The sequence below is a fragment of the Trachemys scripta genome, chromosome 8 (assembly GCF_013100865.1).
Source record: "Trachemys scripta elegans isolate TJP31775 chromosome 8, CAS_Tse_1.0, whole genome shotgun sequence".
Lineage (NCBI taxonomy): Eukaryota > Metazoa > Chordata > Testudines > Emydidae > Trachemys > Trachemys scripta.
The window spans coordinates 98,940,769-98,956,978 of NC_048305.1; the positions used below are offsets into that span (position 1 = coordinate 98,940,769).

At 48.2% G+C, this 16,210-nt stretch overlaps 1 protein-coding gene across 3 annotated transcripts in view; it reads right to left on the reverse strand.

Moving 5' to 3' along the window:
• The window catches only part of OSBPL9 (oxysterol binding protein like 9), a 117,137-nt gene extending 116,128 nt beyond the window's left edge, over positions 1–1,009 (reverse strand). For 2 of the 3 annotated variants that reach the window (XM_034778607.1, XM_034778606.1), the window contains exon 1: positions 736–1,009. In XM_034778607.1, coding sequence (XP_034634498.1) covers positions 736–846 — 111 coding nt within the window. In that variant the 5' untranslated portion in view covers positions 847–1,009. The remainder of the gene's footprint in view (positions 1–735) is intronic. The other variant, XM_034778603.1, reaches the window with a different exon arrangement.
• Between the last annotated feature and the right edge of the window lie 15,201 nt (positions 1,010–16,210).

Genomic DNA, 16,210 nt, shown 5'->3' on the forward strand with positions numbered 1-16,210 from the left:
TCAGCAAGGTAAGAGCCTAAAAGGGGTCATCTGTTCTTGGCGCGGGGTTTACACATACACTCGTACTGTTCTGCGATCCCTGCAGAAAGGGTGCTACAGAAGAGCCGAGTGCTTTACAAATGCGTAGACACTCAGCCTCGCAGCAGACGCGAGGAAGGTAAAACGCTCCCGACGCCCCATTCTCCAGAGAGATGCCGTGTCAGGGAGGACCGGCCCCTCGCGGTGGGTCACAGCCGCCGGGAGCCGGGGATAGGAGCCAGGCGGGCGGGCAGCACCTCTCACCTAGTGCTCTGGGCAGCAGGGGCCTGTCGGCAGTGCGCACTCCCCCCCCCCCCATTCAAATCACAAGGGGGGGGAAGGATCCCAACGCCTTTCGCACGCCGGGACCGCCCCCTCCAGCCACCGGGCCTAGCGACGGGTTAGCAGCGCCCCCCTCAAAGCCAGCCCCCCCCCACGCTGGGGGACAACGGGGAACAGACGGACCGAGACCAGCGTGTCACATACGGGAGGGGGGGCGGTACCCGACGTCCTTCCACATACTCCCCCCCACCCCCCATCCTATCCCCGCACGCCGCTGCCAAGAAAAACGCTTCTCGCCCCCCGTCTCTAAATCTTTCACAGGGGCCTCCCGATTGGCTACCACCATCGTCTCCTCCCTCCCCATTGGCCGCCCAGTGACCAGCGCCCCCCCCTCTCCCCGAAGCCCGCTCCCCCCTCACCCTCCCGGCACCTCACCGTGTAGTAGGAGAGCAGCCCCGCGTTATAGTCCAGCACGAACCAGCGGTACTGCCAGCCCTTCATCACGTTGGTCCATTTGCTCAGCGGCCCCTCCATGATGGACGCCATCTTGGGAGCCAGCCCGGCACCGCAGAACCGCAGGCTCGGCGCGGATGGGGGAGACAGCCCAGCGAGCGGGCTGGGGCCGGGCACGCAGCGGGAGGGAAGACGGGAACAGGCACTAAACAAACAGAGGGGAGGGGCAGCCGGGAGTGCGAGAGAAACAGTCGGGGGCGGGGCTTGCTCACGCAGAGGGGGGCGGGGCCAAGCTGCCAACAAAACAACCCGGGGGCGGAGGGAGAGAGGGAGACCTTTGCCTGGGTGCGCGGCTAGGGGCGGGGTCGGGGACTAAACTCAGCGCGAGCTAGGGAAATACAGCGGAGAGGCTAGGCCGCTAACAGGAAGTGGCGAAGAAAAAGAGGGCGCGGCTCAGGTCAGGGGGCGGGGCCATGTCCTGGCTCCTCAAGGGGGCGGGGTCTGGCTCCTCCCTCTGGGAGGGGTGTGTCTCCGCTGCCGGGAGCGGGGCCCCGCCCACAGCAGTAGGCGGTGCCGGTCTCTTCACCCTGGAGTGGGGCCCAGGGCAGGGCCTGGCTCCTCCGGCAGGGGGCGGGGCCCCGGCCTGCGGCTTTTAGAGGCGCGGCGGGTTGCCTAGCAATGACTCAGGTGCTGGAGGAGCGAGCGCGGGCACTGTGTACCATGCACCAGGGCTGGGTGCTGAGGGGAGTCAGAGCTGAGTGTGGGCAGCCGGCAGGGCATGAAGGCTGAAGTGTATGTATGAGGTCAGGAGCACTGGGCCGCATAGGTCCTGGAACTAGGGTTGCTGCCGCATCCCCTGTCTTGAAGTAGTAATAACCCAAATACATGGTTTCTGCCTTCACCACCCCCACTATAAAAACTGTTCCGGCACCACTGCTGGGCAGTGGGGCCAATTTCGAGGCTAGAGGGAGGTGTGAGTGCAGGGGCTTCAGAGTGGGAGAGCCAAGTGTGCAGCTGGGAACAATGGGCATGAGCTGTGAATGCAGGGCTTGGGCCAGGGACTGCAGGGGGTGAGAGCTGAATGCCATCCTAGCCATGGTTGAGGGACAGGGCAAGGTGTCGGGGAGTATGGGCAGGGTGCCACATGCATTCCTGCAGCATTCTGCTGTCATCTAGTGCCTCAAATACTGCAGGGCCCACTAGCCCCTTTCTGATTCTGTACTCACTGGTGTAGTTTACAGATGTGGTACTGCATGCACTGCCAATCTCTGTCAAGTTTCATTTACATTCATTGTGCAAAACTTTCCCTTCAGGTACCTTTTGTTCCTGCTTCCTCTTGTACCTTTCCCAGACAGTGGGCCTGGTATAAGTTACTCACTACCTTGCTCCTGCTGGAAGTGGTGTTTACATTATACAAGGGCTGCACGTGGTCTAAGGTCTTAGACCAGAAAACTGGTTAAGAGTTTAGTCATCCGCGCACACTTCTCACATCACTTTTATGTCCGTAGCTCTAATGACTACAGGGGATTTACTCCTGATTTACAGTGTTGTGAAAGGAGAATCAGGCTTCATTAATATTCCTCTCTGCAATGCAAAAACATAGCAGAGAACAAATACTTTCCTATTTGTAACTTATCCTGCCATTTCACATCTGACTGCTCTAAAAACCTCACTGTGGTTGCTACTGTACTTTGTTTCCAGCTGCAATTTAAGGAGTTTGATGTAATATTTCTGGTAGGCACCAGATGGTGCCCTTACACACAGTCTTACCAGTTCGGTTGTGATGATGTACAGGCAGTTCAATCTTGCAGAAATTTGTGTCAGTTGTAAAAATTTTTTTTAGCTGTACATGTCTCCACTAAAATCTGTTTACTGCTTTAGTATCTCTAAATGCAGAATTGCTGCCTATAGATTATACCAACATAAGCAAAATAAAACATTACACAATGTCAAAACTCTAGTTTTAACATGTAAAACCTTTCATTGGTTTGGATCCTGGTTGTCTCAGATCACTTGTTTCACTGTGTCGTACCACAGCAATTGAGACCCTCCAAAGAGCTCAAGTGAACATCTGTCTTGTTTAATTTGAGGCTGGAGGCAGCACACTCTCATAGAGGGATCCTCCACTGAGGAATTTGCACTTCCTCTTTGTTTGATGGAGCCTCAAATTCAGATTCCAAGGCCAGAATCATCTAGTCTGATCTCCTCAAAATAATTCCTATACCATAGCTTTTAGAAACATAACTTTGAAATCAAGATTGGAAATAAGGTGTACATTTTTAACAGTGACAGTAATTAACCATTGGAACAATTTACCAAGAGTTGTGGTGGACTCTCCATCATTGATATCCAATCTGAATTTGTCTAGCTTCAGCTTCTAGTATTCTCCGCTAGAGCCACATAGACTGTGATCCAGTCACCCCTTCTCCTCCTCTTTGTTAAAATCAATAAATTGAGCTCTTTGAGTCTATCACAAAAAGGCATGCTTTCTAACCCTTTAATCATTCTCGTGGCTCTTCTCTGACCCTCTCCAATTTATCATCACTTGAGTTGTGGACACCAGTCTACTCTTACTCAAGATTCCCCTGTTTATGCATCTAAGGATCCCATTAGCCTTTTTAGCTGCAGATTTGCACTGGGAGCTCATGTTGAGTTGATTATCTACCATAACCCCCATATCTTTTTCAGTCACTGCTTCCCAAATTAGAGTCTCCTGTCCTGTAAGTATGGCCTATGTTCTTCGTTCCTAACTGTATAAATTTAGCCCTATTAAAATGCATAATGTTTGCTTATGTTCAGTTCACCAAGCAACCCAGATCTCTCCATATTAGCCAACTGTCCCCTTCATTAGTTACCATTCTCCCCAATTTTTGTCATCTGCAAAATTTATCCAAAATGATGGTATGTTTTCTTCCAGGTCGTTGATAAAAGTGTTAAATAGCATAGGACCAAGGACCAATCCCTGTAGGATCCCCCTGTAAACACACCCCTTGAAGATGATTCCCAATTTACAGTTATATTGAAGCTAATTTAATGTGTATCTATAAATTGATGTTCTCACTTCTAGGTTACCCCTTATGCCTGGACATGGTGCTCCAAGTGATTTTGCCTCATGCATCTCCTCCAGTAACCACTTTCTCAGTCATAGTGACCACTCAGCTGGTCTCTTCCCCAGACTCCCTCAGTGGGTCTTCTGTGGCTCAGCCCTCTGGCCAAGTCAAACACTCATTCAGTCCCCTTGCAGAGTTCAGCTCTGAATAAGAGGTCCTTTACCACTCCTAGGCTTGACTTCACAAACAAAGAGTTCTTTACGCCTTCTGGACCCAACATCAATTTGTTTTGCCCTTGTAGGCCCTAGCTCAGGGCTCCCCCACAGAAGCCACTGTGCTACTTGTGGGTTGCTCAGCCTCTTCCCAAAGCATATCTCCCTTTGTTCCTCTCTACAGAATCCTCCTCTCTCTACTGAGTGCTCAGCTCTAGTTAAGGGTATGTCTACACTGGCAGAGTTACAGCGCCGGCAGTTACAGCACCGCTCAGAGAGTGCTGAAAGGAATCTGCTGTTGTGTGTTCACACTGTCAGCTGCCTGCGCAATAGCATGTTCACACTTGCGGCACTTGCTTCGGTATTCGGAGTGGTGCACAGCTATCCCACAGAGCATCTCTTCCTCTTCTGCCGGTAAGAGTTGTGGGAAGGCGGAGGGGGTCACGGGGCATCCTGGGTCCTGTCCCAATGACTCGTGATGCATTGCTTCACATCCCAGCAATCCCTGTGCTTCCGTCCGCATTTGGTGCCATCTTTCAACAGTTTGTGTACTGTGCGCTCTGCCTCTTTGGTCTGCAGGAATGGATCCCGCACTGTTGACCAATATGCTGCTCGCTCTCACTAACACATCATGAGTGGCAGTGGAGTTATTCCTTAAACTACAAAGGCAAGAGGACTTTGACATTGATCTCACCACGCGTAGTAGCTGTGACACGAGATTGCTTGTGGCATTCACAGAGGTGCTGACCACAGTGGAACGCTGCTTTTGGGCTTGGGAAACAAGCACTGAATGGTGGGATCACATCGTCATGCACTTCTTGGATGGCGAGCAGTGGCTGCAGAACTTTCGGATGAGGAAAGCCACATTCATGAGACTGTGTGATGAGTTCGCCCCAGCCCTGCGGCACAAGGACACGAGAATGAGAGCTGCCCTGTCATTGGAGAAGCCCATGGCGATTGCACTGTGGAAGCTGGCTACTCCAGACTGCTACCGATCAGTCACTAACCAGTTCGGAGTGGGAAAGTCGACCGTTGGACTTGTGTTGATGGAAGTGTGCAGAGCTATTAATCACATCCTGCTCCAAAAGACCGTGACTCTGGGCAACGTGCGTGACATTGTGGATGGCTTTACACAAATGGGCTTCCCTAACTGCAGAGGGGCGATAGATGGCACGCATATTCCAATTCTGGCACCAGACCACCTAGTACATTAATTGGAAGGGGTATTTCTCTATGGCTTTCCAGGCACTTGTGGATCACCGTGGGCGTTTCATGGACATTAATGCAGGTGGTTCGGAAAGGTGCATGACGCATGCATCTTTCGGAACACTGATCTGTTCAGGAAGCTGCAAGCAGGGACTTTCTTCCCGGACCAGATCACCGTAGGGGAAGTCGAAATGCCCATTGTGATTCTGGGAGACCCTGCCTACCCCTTAATGCCAGGCCTTATGAAGTCATACACGGGGAACCTTGACAGCAGCAAGGAGCAGTTCAACAACAGGCTGAGCAAGTGCAGAATGTCAAGTATCAGGGGGTAGCCGTGTTAGTCTATATCCACAAAAACAAGAAGGAGTCCAGTGGCACCTTAAAGACTAACAGATTTATTTGGGCATAAGATTTCATAGGTAAAAAAACACTTCTTCAGATGCATGGAGAAGGGGGGGGGGGTTACCCACGAAAGCTTATACCCAAATAAATCTGTTAGTCTTTAAAGTGCAGAATGACTGTTGAATGTGCTTTTGTCCGTTTAAAGGTCCACTGGCGCTACCTATATGAGAGGCTGGACCTGGCCGATGACAATACTCCTATACTTATAGCCATGTGCTGTATGCTCCGTAATATTTGTGAAGGGAAGGGTGAAAGCTTCACTCAGGGCTGAACCACTGAGGCTCAGTGCCTAGAGGCTGAATTTGAACAGCCAGAGACCAGGGCTATTAGAGGGATGCAGCGCGGGGCCATAAGGATCAGGGATGCCTTATGGCAGCAATTTGAAGCGGAAAGCCATTAATATTTCTTGCTATGCTCGGGAGTGCAGCGCTTGTAATGCTAGGAGGTGATTGTGATTGGTGCAGACGATGCATTGTGAAGATTTAAAAAAATTGCCTGTTGCTTTGTCGGGCTCTGTTTGCTTTCAATTAATGGAATAAAGATTGCTTTCAAACCAAAACAATTCTTTTATTAAAAAACAACAACTGGAGGAGAGAGACAAACAAAAAAACACATCAGCACTGTGGGGGATAGAGGAAAACAGGGTCCCAGGAGGATGTGGGGTCCCAGGATGGTTAAAGATTTATGTGTGTTCAGGTATCATATGCTACCTTGTTCTTTGAAGTACAGTTCAGCGGGTACTGTACTTCAGCAGGGCTAAACTGCAGAGGGACGGGTGTTGAGTGCAGTGGGTACTGGAAGTCCGCAGGGCTGGATTGTGACAAAGTAGGAGTGGAATGCAGTGGGTACAGACTGGAGCCAGGAAGTTAATAAGAGTGTGTTGGCGGTGTCTGGGGGGCACACAGGAAAGAGTTTTGCGACAGCAGCTGCAGGGGAGGGCAGGCACAGAGCTGCTCGAAGCACCTAGAGCATGTCCTTTTGGCGCTCCATAATGTTTAAGAGCTGCTCCTTGGCTTTGTTCTGGCGTGCTGCGTTCTCCTTTTGGTCTCTCTTCTGAATGTCCCAACACTCCTTCAATTCTTGCATTTTGGCCGCGGAGCGCATCATGACATCATGCAGAAAGTCCTCTTTAGTTTTTTGTGGCTGCTTTCTAATTCTGCGCAGCCATTCAACCAGCGATAACAAAGAGGGAGGCTGGGCTCCCAAGGTCATATCTGTGAAGTTAAAATGCAACGTTTTACAGAAGCAGTAGTGTTTTCAACACAGAGACCACCGATTCAGTGATTTAAAACACAGCCACTATTCACATAGCTGTCACTAACTGGCTGACCCCAGGCAAGCACACATGAGCCACAAGACCCCCAAAACGGTGAGTAAATGCAGGGGCAGGGGAAATCAGTGTTCTAGGACTGTACTGCACACTGGGGCACATGGCTCTTGAGGAGAGCCAGCACTGTAAGGAGGGGCCTTATAATCATTACTGTCCCCACATTTTCCTCAGGCTGTGTTCATTATGGAAGATATCTCGCTGCTGAGGGTGAACAGGGAATCAAGAGAGGAACTTCTCCAAGACTGCGGCTTCCGCCCTGGCCCTTATGCAGCTCGCCTGTGTGCAGCAATGATCCCCACCCCCAGTGACAGCAGAGTGGTGCAGGAAAGTTACCCTTAATGGGGCAAGAAATAAGGCAGCTCTGCCAAAGAACCTGCAGCAGCGGATTGCCCAGTATCTCCATGAGAGTTTCCTGGAGATCTCTGAGGCAGATTCCCATGAAGTGAGAGAGTCAATCAACACCCTGTTCCACTGCTTAGACTAGGCATGTGGTGGTATGTGCATCATACAGACACTAGCCTGCTTTCTGCAACCCTCCTGCCCCCAACAACTCGCTTCAGCGATTCCCAAAATCAAAGCCACTTACCAAGGGCCTCCTCTCCTGTTTGCACTTCACCAAGCTCCGACAGCTGTGACTGGCTAGCCTCCTCTCGGGTAGAGAAGAGCTACTGGCTGCATGGATCTCTGACCGCCAAGTCATCCTCTGCCTCTGGGTCCCCTTCCCCCTCCACATCCTTGTCCAAGATTTCCTCCTCCTGGCTCGGTCCACTCTCGACTGGCACGCTAGCCACCAAAGTATCCACAGTGGCCTTTGCAGTGGAGGTGGGGTTGCCACCAAGTATTGTGTCCAGGTCTTTGTAGAACCGGCAGCTCGCAGCACAGCCCTGGAGCGGTGGTTTGCCTCCTGCACCTTGTGGTACGTGTTCCACAGCTTCTTCACTTTGACCCTGCCCTGCAGTGTGTGCCGGTCATGGCTCCTTTCTGTCATGCATCATGAAATCTGTCTGTAGGTATCATAATTCCTATGGCTGGGGCACAGCTGGGACTGGAGAGCCTCCTCTCCCCAAATGCTGATGAGGTCCAGTAGCTCAGCATTGCTCCAAGCGGGGGATCACCTCTGTGCGTGGAGCAGGCATGGTCACCTGGAAAGATGCACTGAGACCACTGCACGTGTCACCGAGCAAACAGGAAGGGGACTTTCAAAATTCCCAAGGAATTTAAAGGGGAGGGCATAGTTGGTCACCTGAGGGCAGGGCAGTAGAGTTCAAACCGATAACCAGAGAAGCAAGAACAGGCATTGTGGGACACCTCCCGGAGGCCAATTGCAGTGCTGTAATCAACCAGGGTGGCTACACTGGCACCGTGGCATTGTAGCCCCAGCACAGAAAGCTGTATGCCTCCCTCAGGGTGGTTTTTTTACAGCATTGCAACTGCGCAGTTTCTGGACAGTAAGTGGCTTGGCAGTGTGTACACCTTGGGAGTTACACCACAGAAAGCTGCTTCACTGCGCAGAAACTTGCCAGGGTAGACAAAGCCTAAGTAGTGCTCACCCTGCTTCACCAACACAGCTGGGGTCAGTCTTTCTAATTAAGCCCCATTACACTCAGCTGGGGGTCATTATTAACCATTATGTTGTCAGCTCGTCAGTGAGGCTGATGGATAAAGGCTGAACCCAGCTGGCTTCAAAGGGCCAGACAGTCTGTGACAGAGCATGTTAATTTTATATCATTCTAGTTTTTTTAATCAAAATATCATGTGGTACCAAGTCAAATGCATTACAGAAGTTTAAGTATATTACATCAAGACTATTACCTTTAAAAAACAAAAAGAGTCCTGTGGCACCTTATAGACTAACAAATGTATTGGAGCATAAGCTTTGGTGGGTGAATATTCACGAACGCTTATGCTCCAATCCATTTATTAGTCTATAAGGTGCGACAGGACTCTTTGTTGCTTTTTACAGATCCAGACTAACAAGGCTACCCCTCTGATACTATTACCTTTAACAACCAAACTTGCAATCTCATAAAAAAAAGATATCAAGTTAGTGTGACAGAATCTATTTTGCTGTGGTGATTAACATTAATTTATTGATCTTCAGCTTACACTGCAAAGCCCACTTTTTGTCGTGGGCTTTTCCTAAGGAGAAGTGGGCTGTGGGCTCATCTAGACATGGATAAAAAGTGTATTTTTAAAACATGTTAGCTAACCCATTTTAACTAACACTTTTTAAAACCATAGGGTAAATAGGCAAGTAGTATTAACATGTTAGGTGGTAGAGAAGAACTCTAGGTTCATCCTATTTTTAAAACAAACTTTGTATCCTAGTTTAGGCGTGTCCTGAGAATCCGTGGGCAATATTGCAGGATTTAGAGAGTCGTTGTTGTGTGCATTTTTAAAAAACTCAAAGGAAACCATACAAATCTAAATAAATAAATATGAAATGTTAATGCACTCTAAGTAGCATTCAAGTCTCAGCACCTTACATCATTTTACAGTTTGATCATCATCAAATTGGTCCCATGTTCATTCCATACCCTCTTTCTTAATATGACATAGGATGAGTTGTCCTTTTTCATGTGTATGTGTGTGTAATAATTTCATTATTTATCTGAGCATCTTTGGGGAGTATATTGCCAAGGTAATTGTATTTATTCAGCTGGATCCCACTGACAAAGATTATAGGTGCCATGTAGAATTTACTTCAGAAGGTTGGTACAAACACTTCATTATTTTTTAATATATCAATAAACTGAAGTCAGCCACAGCTGCTGTATGACCCATCCATAATCATTTGCATGTATGTCTTCAGTTTTGAGTGAGCAGTCACCGGATTAGTTCCTTAATTAACTCTGCTGTTTCCCTTTCTGTGTTCATGCTTTGCTCAGGTTGGAAGTGTTTTTAAAATATGATAGTTTATGCATCTGCAGACTGGTTTCTTGTGATACAGTCCCCCATGAATGCAAAATAGAGACTGAACAGATAAGCACACCGTCCTGTTTACATCAGTAGGTAAAGTGTTATTTTATTATGATCAACATATTTTAGAGAAATATAAACTGTAGGGATCACTAATATTGGGGTGGAATACAATAGCCAGTATAATCTTGCTGCCCTTATTTCAGGCAGAGTCCCATCCATATAAAACTTCCTTAACTTCCATCGTGCATTTGGCACACACAGTTAACGTAATTTTGCAGGCATCCAAATTTTCTAAGCAGTTTCCATAAACAAGCTTGAGACAAAGTAGCAAAGACCTTAATAGAGTCAACAAGATAGTATGCAGGTCTTAGCACGGTACAAGATGTTTTTCTTACTATTGTCATGCTGCTAAGATAGTATCAATAGCACTTTGAGTTTGAAAACTAGACTGTGGGCCCAATTCTAAATTGTGCTGTGGCCTTTTTACACCACTCTGACAATGGAATGGAGCCAGGAAGCTGGCCGAGCTGGCCACCCAAGAATTCCCACTGTAGTGTAGAGTCATAATGGCTCCATGCCACTCCCTACCCCCACTTGCAGTTTGATCTCCAGTTTAACAAAAGTTTGGTTAACTGAAGGTTGTTTGTATTATCTCATAGCAAAGCACTACACATATCCAAGCCTTGTATTTCAAAGGTTTCTGAAGTCTCTCAAACCTTATGGAAAGGGGGTTGAACTATTGCAACATGAGTAGTGAGGTGCAAGTTAGAGCAGCCTTATGCTGGAGGCAGAGATGCTGGACAATTTGTATAGTGGGCAGGGCCGGCTCTGGCTTTTTCACCGCCCCAAGCCAAAAAAAAAAAAAACCATGTGCGGCGTGGCCAGAACCACGATCCAAAAAGAAAGGTGGCCATGCGACCCTAGGATTGAACAGAATGCCGCCACTTGCTCGGCTGGTGCCTGGAGCCGGTCCTGATAGTGGGATTGCTGAGAGACATTGAACCAAACTGTAAACTCTGTATATGCTGGCAACCACTTCAAGCCAGGGGTTGTGGCAGCACCCCCAGTACCCCTACTTCTAACACCTGTGGCTGGAGGGCAGGCAGGAACTCCAGGGACCACCTTTGTCCATAGCTCCCATTCCCCAATACATGTGCTAGAACAGCTCAGCCAGAACAGAGAATTGAAGCCTGAGTTTCTAATAGATCAGCATAATTTATGTTGAAGAGCAGATTTAAATTTTATTAGAGAATATTTAAACATAAAGACGGTACAAACGATTCAAGGAGTCAGTTGTCAATCATTGGGGGGAACATACAGAGTATGGGGGGATGTGTTATGTTGGGGTTGGCAGCACACATAATACATACGGACTGTAGTGTCCCCAATGGGGGGGTGGGCGGTGGGCGAGATCAAGACATAGTTGATAATCGGTGAGGGTCAATCATCCACACATGGGGTACAAATAGCCATGGGCACAAGTAGGTGGGTTGGGTGATGGTGATGGGGCGACCCTCACGGGGTGGGATTCAGGGGAAAGAAGCCCTGCAGGGTGGGGGGGGTTAATAGGTCCCATCCCCCTTGTGGGCGGGTGAGGTCTCCCCGGCTCACTCCTTGGCATTGACGGTGGCCGGTGAGGTTGGGTGGGTTCAGGGCTCAAGAGATAAGGCCCATCGGGGGCGGGGGAGGTATATAGCCCTCTTCCCCCTTGCAGGTGGGCAGGGTCCCCTTGGCTCACTCTCGTTATCGGCGGTGGCCGATGGGGTTGGGCGGGTTCAGGGCTGGGGCGGGGGGAAGTATGGGACCCGTCTCCCTTACGAGTGGGCAAAGTCTTCCTGGCTCACTCTCAGCATGAAGCGGCTGGTGGGGTTGGGTGGGTTGGGGCTCAGGGGGTAGGATCTCTGCCCCCTTGTAGGTGGGCAAAGACTCCCTGGCTCGCCCTTGGCATTGGCGGCGGCCAGTGAGGTTGGGTGGGCGGGTTCGGGGCTCAGGCCCAGCGGGGGGAGGGGGAGTGGTCCCTTGTGGGTGGGCGAGGTCTCCCTGGCTTGCTCCCGGAGTTGGTGGTGGCCGGTGAGGTTGGGTGGGTTCGAGGCTCAGGGGATAAGGCCCAGTGGGGGGAGGAGGGGGGTTAGCGAGTCCCTTCTCCCTTATAGGTGGGCGAGGTCTAATCCGCTCGCTCTTGGTACTGGCGGTGGCCGGTGATGTGTTCCGTGTAAATGTCCCGGGACCAACGGATAGCGTCTGAGACCATCAGGCGTCTCATGAGCCGTGCGTATGATCTTAGCCAAAAATAATCCATCCAACAAGATAAAAATGGATACTACTGTGCTAGATACATTAGAAAAGCTGACGAAGATAGATACATTTGAAGGGTATAAACACCAAGGAGAGAGAAGAATTGTTTAGTTATTCCAAGGTGGTAAAACTAGGAACTTGTGCAAAAGATATTTATGTTAAATATCAGGAAAAATTTCCTAGTAATATTATTAGACAGTGAAATAATCTACCAAAGGAAGTATCAGAATCTCCTCTGTTCATTGTAAAGTGGATAGGACAGACCATTGAAAAATATGCTGTTACATGTATCATATATGCTCCCATTCCTGCAAACACACAAGTGCTTAACTTGAAGTACGAGTAGTCCCATTGGAGTCACGCTAATAATGGGTACTGTAAATAGTAAAGTGCAACTCCAACTTTCCCTAAAGTTTGAGAGACATCAGAAATCTTTCAAATACAGGGCTTGGATGAGTATGATGCTATGCTATAAGACAATACAAACAACCATGGTCTTTGTTAAACTGAAGGTCAAAACAGTGGGGTGTAACTGATTGATTCTGCCATGGACTGCATCCATCTTTTAGGCACCTGTTTTACTCCTCTGACTACTGGTTTCGAAATCTACAGTACGTGTAGATATAACTGCCCAACTTCAAGTAACTCGATTTGAAAACTGCATTTCCCCAGATATTGGTGACAATTTAACTGTTTAACTTATTTCTTGATGCTTTTTCTGCAAGTTTTTGTGTTAGCATCCCAAGTTATTAAAGCATAACTTATTAATATTTATTATTATTCATAAACAATTATAACAAACACTATGAGCTCATGTTTAAAGCACCTTTTTGTGAGCTGACACATATCCAGCTTCTGCTAAAAACAAAGCACCATCAGATAGTGACATTTTCTGTACGAGGCCAAGGCTTCCGTGCCTTTGAAACCCTCTGTTAGTATTTCGCTTTTTCTGTCCACCCTGCTCCTTTTCAAGCTGACCCATAGTGTAGTCCCTTTTGATTGGCTTTTGTGGCTTAATTATGCATAATTTCTAGCAAATAGGGAGGAAGCATCTGTTCAGAATGGGTACTAATGTAGGGACCATAATGGCTGAGGAGAAGGAGCAAAAGGATTCTCAGAGAAAGATATTGAGGCTCTGTAGCAGCTCTGAGAGGAAACTGTTTTGCCACTGAAAAGCTTTGTGTAAATTCAGCAGAACTAGTTCAAGAGAACCTCAGTGATGAAGCTATGTTACTTATGGGCCTTTAAGATGGGAGTGGTGGTTGGAGCATGATGGGCAAAAGTATCAGCTGCCACCCCAGCCCCTTAGAGCAGATGTAGCAGCCTGTGGTGCTGGGGTATTTCAGGGAACAGTATGAGGAGGGGGTGAGTGACATTTTGATTCCTTTCCATGTCTCTCCTCAGGAATGTGGTGGCAGCTTCATTTGGTCTTCCTCACTCTAAGAATCATCTCTGTGTGTGAAATAATACTAACAACGATAATAATTATAATTATACAAGGGTATTTTAAGTCTGTGTGTGGATGATGTTTTGATAAATAGTAACTAAATATATCAATGTCAAGGGGATTCTGAAGGAGCCTTCTGCCTCCGTTCTCCTTGCTGCCCTGTAAGGACAGAGAGCACAGGGAATGAAAGAGCGGGTGAGGTCAGAGTTTCAATTTTTGAGGGTGCGTGTGAATATTGCTTCAAAATGACATTTGTTGTAGGAATTTGTGAGGCGGCAGATAGATGGGTGACCTCCACCCTTCAAATGCACTTCTTTGTGAGGAAAGAGGAAAGTGAAATCCTTCATCTGTTGGCACGTCTAATAATAAAAAGAAATCTTGTGATTTTTTGTACTAGAGTTATTTAAATATACAAAATGATTAAACAAATCAGTCCTCACTGTGAAGAGGAGAATAGTGTGACAAAGTTCCTCCTCTATCTTGGTGGGTCTTGCACTTATTGGCAGATTTTCTTTCCTCAGAGATTCACCATGTAGGTTGGGGAACAGCCCAGAAACCATCCCCTCTGGGAGGGCCCACAGTCCAGATCAATTGGGAGGTTTGGGGGGAACCCGGGCTCGCCCTTTACTCCGGGTTCCAGCCCAGGGCCCTGTAGACTGCAGCTGTCTATAGTGCCTCCTGTAACAGCTACATGACAGCTACAACTCCCTGGGCTACTTCCCCATGGCCTCCTCTAAACACCTTCCTTATTCTCACCACAGGACCTTCCTCCTGGTGTCTGATAACGCTTGTTCTCCTCAGTCCTCCAGCAGCACACCCTCTCCCTCTCAGCTCCTTGCACCTCTTGCTCCCAGCTCCTCACACTCCCACCACAAACTGGGGTGAGCTCCTTTTTAAAACCCAGGTGCCCTGATTAGCCTGCCTTAATTGATTCTAGAAGCTTCTTCTTAATTGGCTCCAGGTGTCCTAATTAGCCCGCCTGCCTTAACTGGTTCTAGTAGGTTCCTGATTACTCTAGTGCAGCCCCTGCTCTGGTCACTCAGGGAACAGAAAACGACTCATCCAGTGACCAGTATATTTGCCCTCTACCAGACTCCTGTACCCCACTGGTCTGGGTCTGTCACAATAGTAATGGGTCCTGTGTCTCAGTTTTGACGCAAATAGATAAAATATCCTAGAACTTTCTTTCCAATGTTTATTGCTATATGTTCCAAATAAATAAAAGGCATCAGCAATAAATGTCCCCAACTCATCCCTGTACTTGGAAAGTTTCCCCCTGCATTCCCTTCCTTTCCTTTCCTAATTAAATGTGATTTATTCCTCCAGGACCATGGTTTTCAACCTGGTATGTGTACCTGAACTCTCATCGGAGGCACGTAAGACAAATCCTGTAACACATTTTATTTAGTGAGATTTGGCAGTCTAATCATATTATGACCCTATCTCAGATGAGCGCATGCAGTAGACTATATATTTGGAAAGGGTTACAAAACCTAAAAAGTTTGAAAACCACTGCTCTGGAGTGAGTGTTTATATCTGTGTATGGACTAGGTTTCTTAGGAGAGACATAAAAGTGCAGGGGAAAACCTTACGTTCAGAAGAGAGAGTTATAAAGATTCTTCTGTCCTGTTATCTCCCATCTCCAGGCCTTCTCCTCTGCTCATATGTCTTATCCCATAGATATTTTTGGGGTGCATGGCTGAGCTGTAGGATATTCCCCTCCTTTTGCTTCCTTCCCAGGAAATGTGCTTTTACACAGGGAATTTATTCTGGCACAACCTGTTCCTTTTTATGAAAAGGTGAAATGCTTTTGTGGTATTTAGCACCCTGACTGAGATGCTGCTCTGAGAATGTTTTGAGATCTGGTTGATTCATCGAGTTATTTATTTAGCCCAGGGGTCGGCAACGTTTGGCACGTGACTCGCCAGGGTAAGCACCCTAGCGAGCCAGGCCCATTTATTTACCTGTTGATGCAGCAGGTTCGGCCGATCGCGGCCCCCACTGGCCGCGGTTTGCCGTCCCGGGCCAATGGGGGCAGCGGGAAGCTGCGGCCAGCACATCCCTCGGCCTGCGCCACTTCCTGCTACCCCCATTGGCCCGGGACGGCGAACCGCGGCCAGTAGGGGCCGCGATCGGCTGAACCTGTCGCATCAACAGGTAAATAAACTGGCCCGGCCCGCTAGGGTGCTTACCCTGGCGAGCCGTGTGCCGAACGTTGCCGACCCCTGATTTAGCCCCTTTTAACAGTGCTAGTCCCATGTCCAGGAGGATAATCAAGTAAAAAGGCAGACAAATAACTGAACATGAACCTACAGGCACCGGTGATCCCTTTGGGACTAGGAAGAAATTGTCTGGTGTTGTAGTGTGAGTTAAATGCAGAGTATGATGATGCACAGTTAAACATTCTTGAGTGGCTCTCTTCTTACCAAATCTAATTACAGGTCTCAAGGGAAACACATTTAAAGGGACACTGTAAAGTAGTTTAGCTTTATAAAATTTGCATAGATTTAAAGATTTTTTAAAATGGCATTTAAAAGGACGTATGTGATTGACTTAAGATGTCCGACTTGATTGCACACTAGCTAGCAGATGC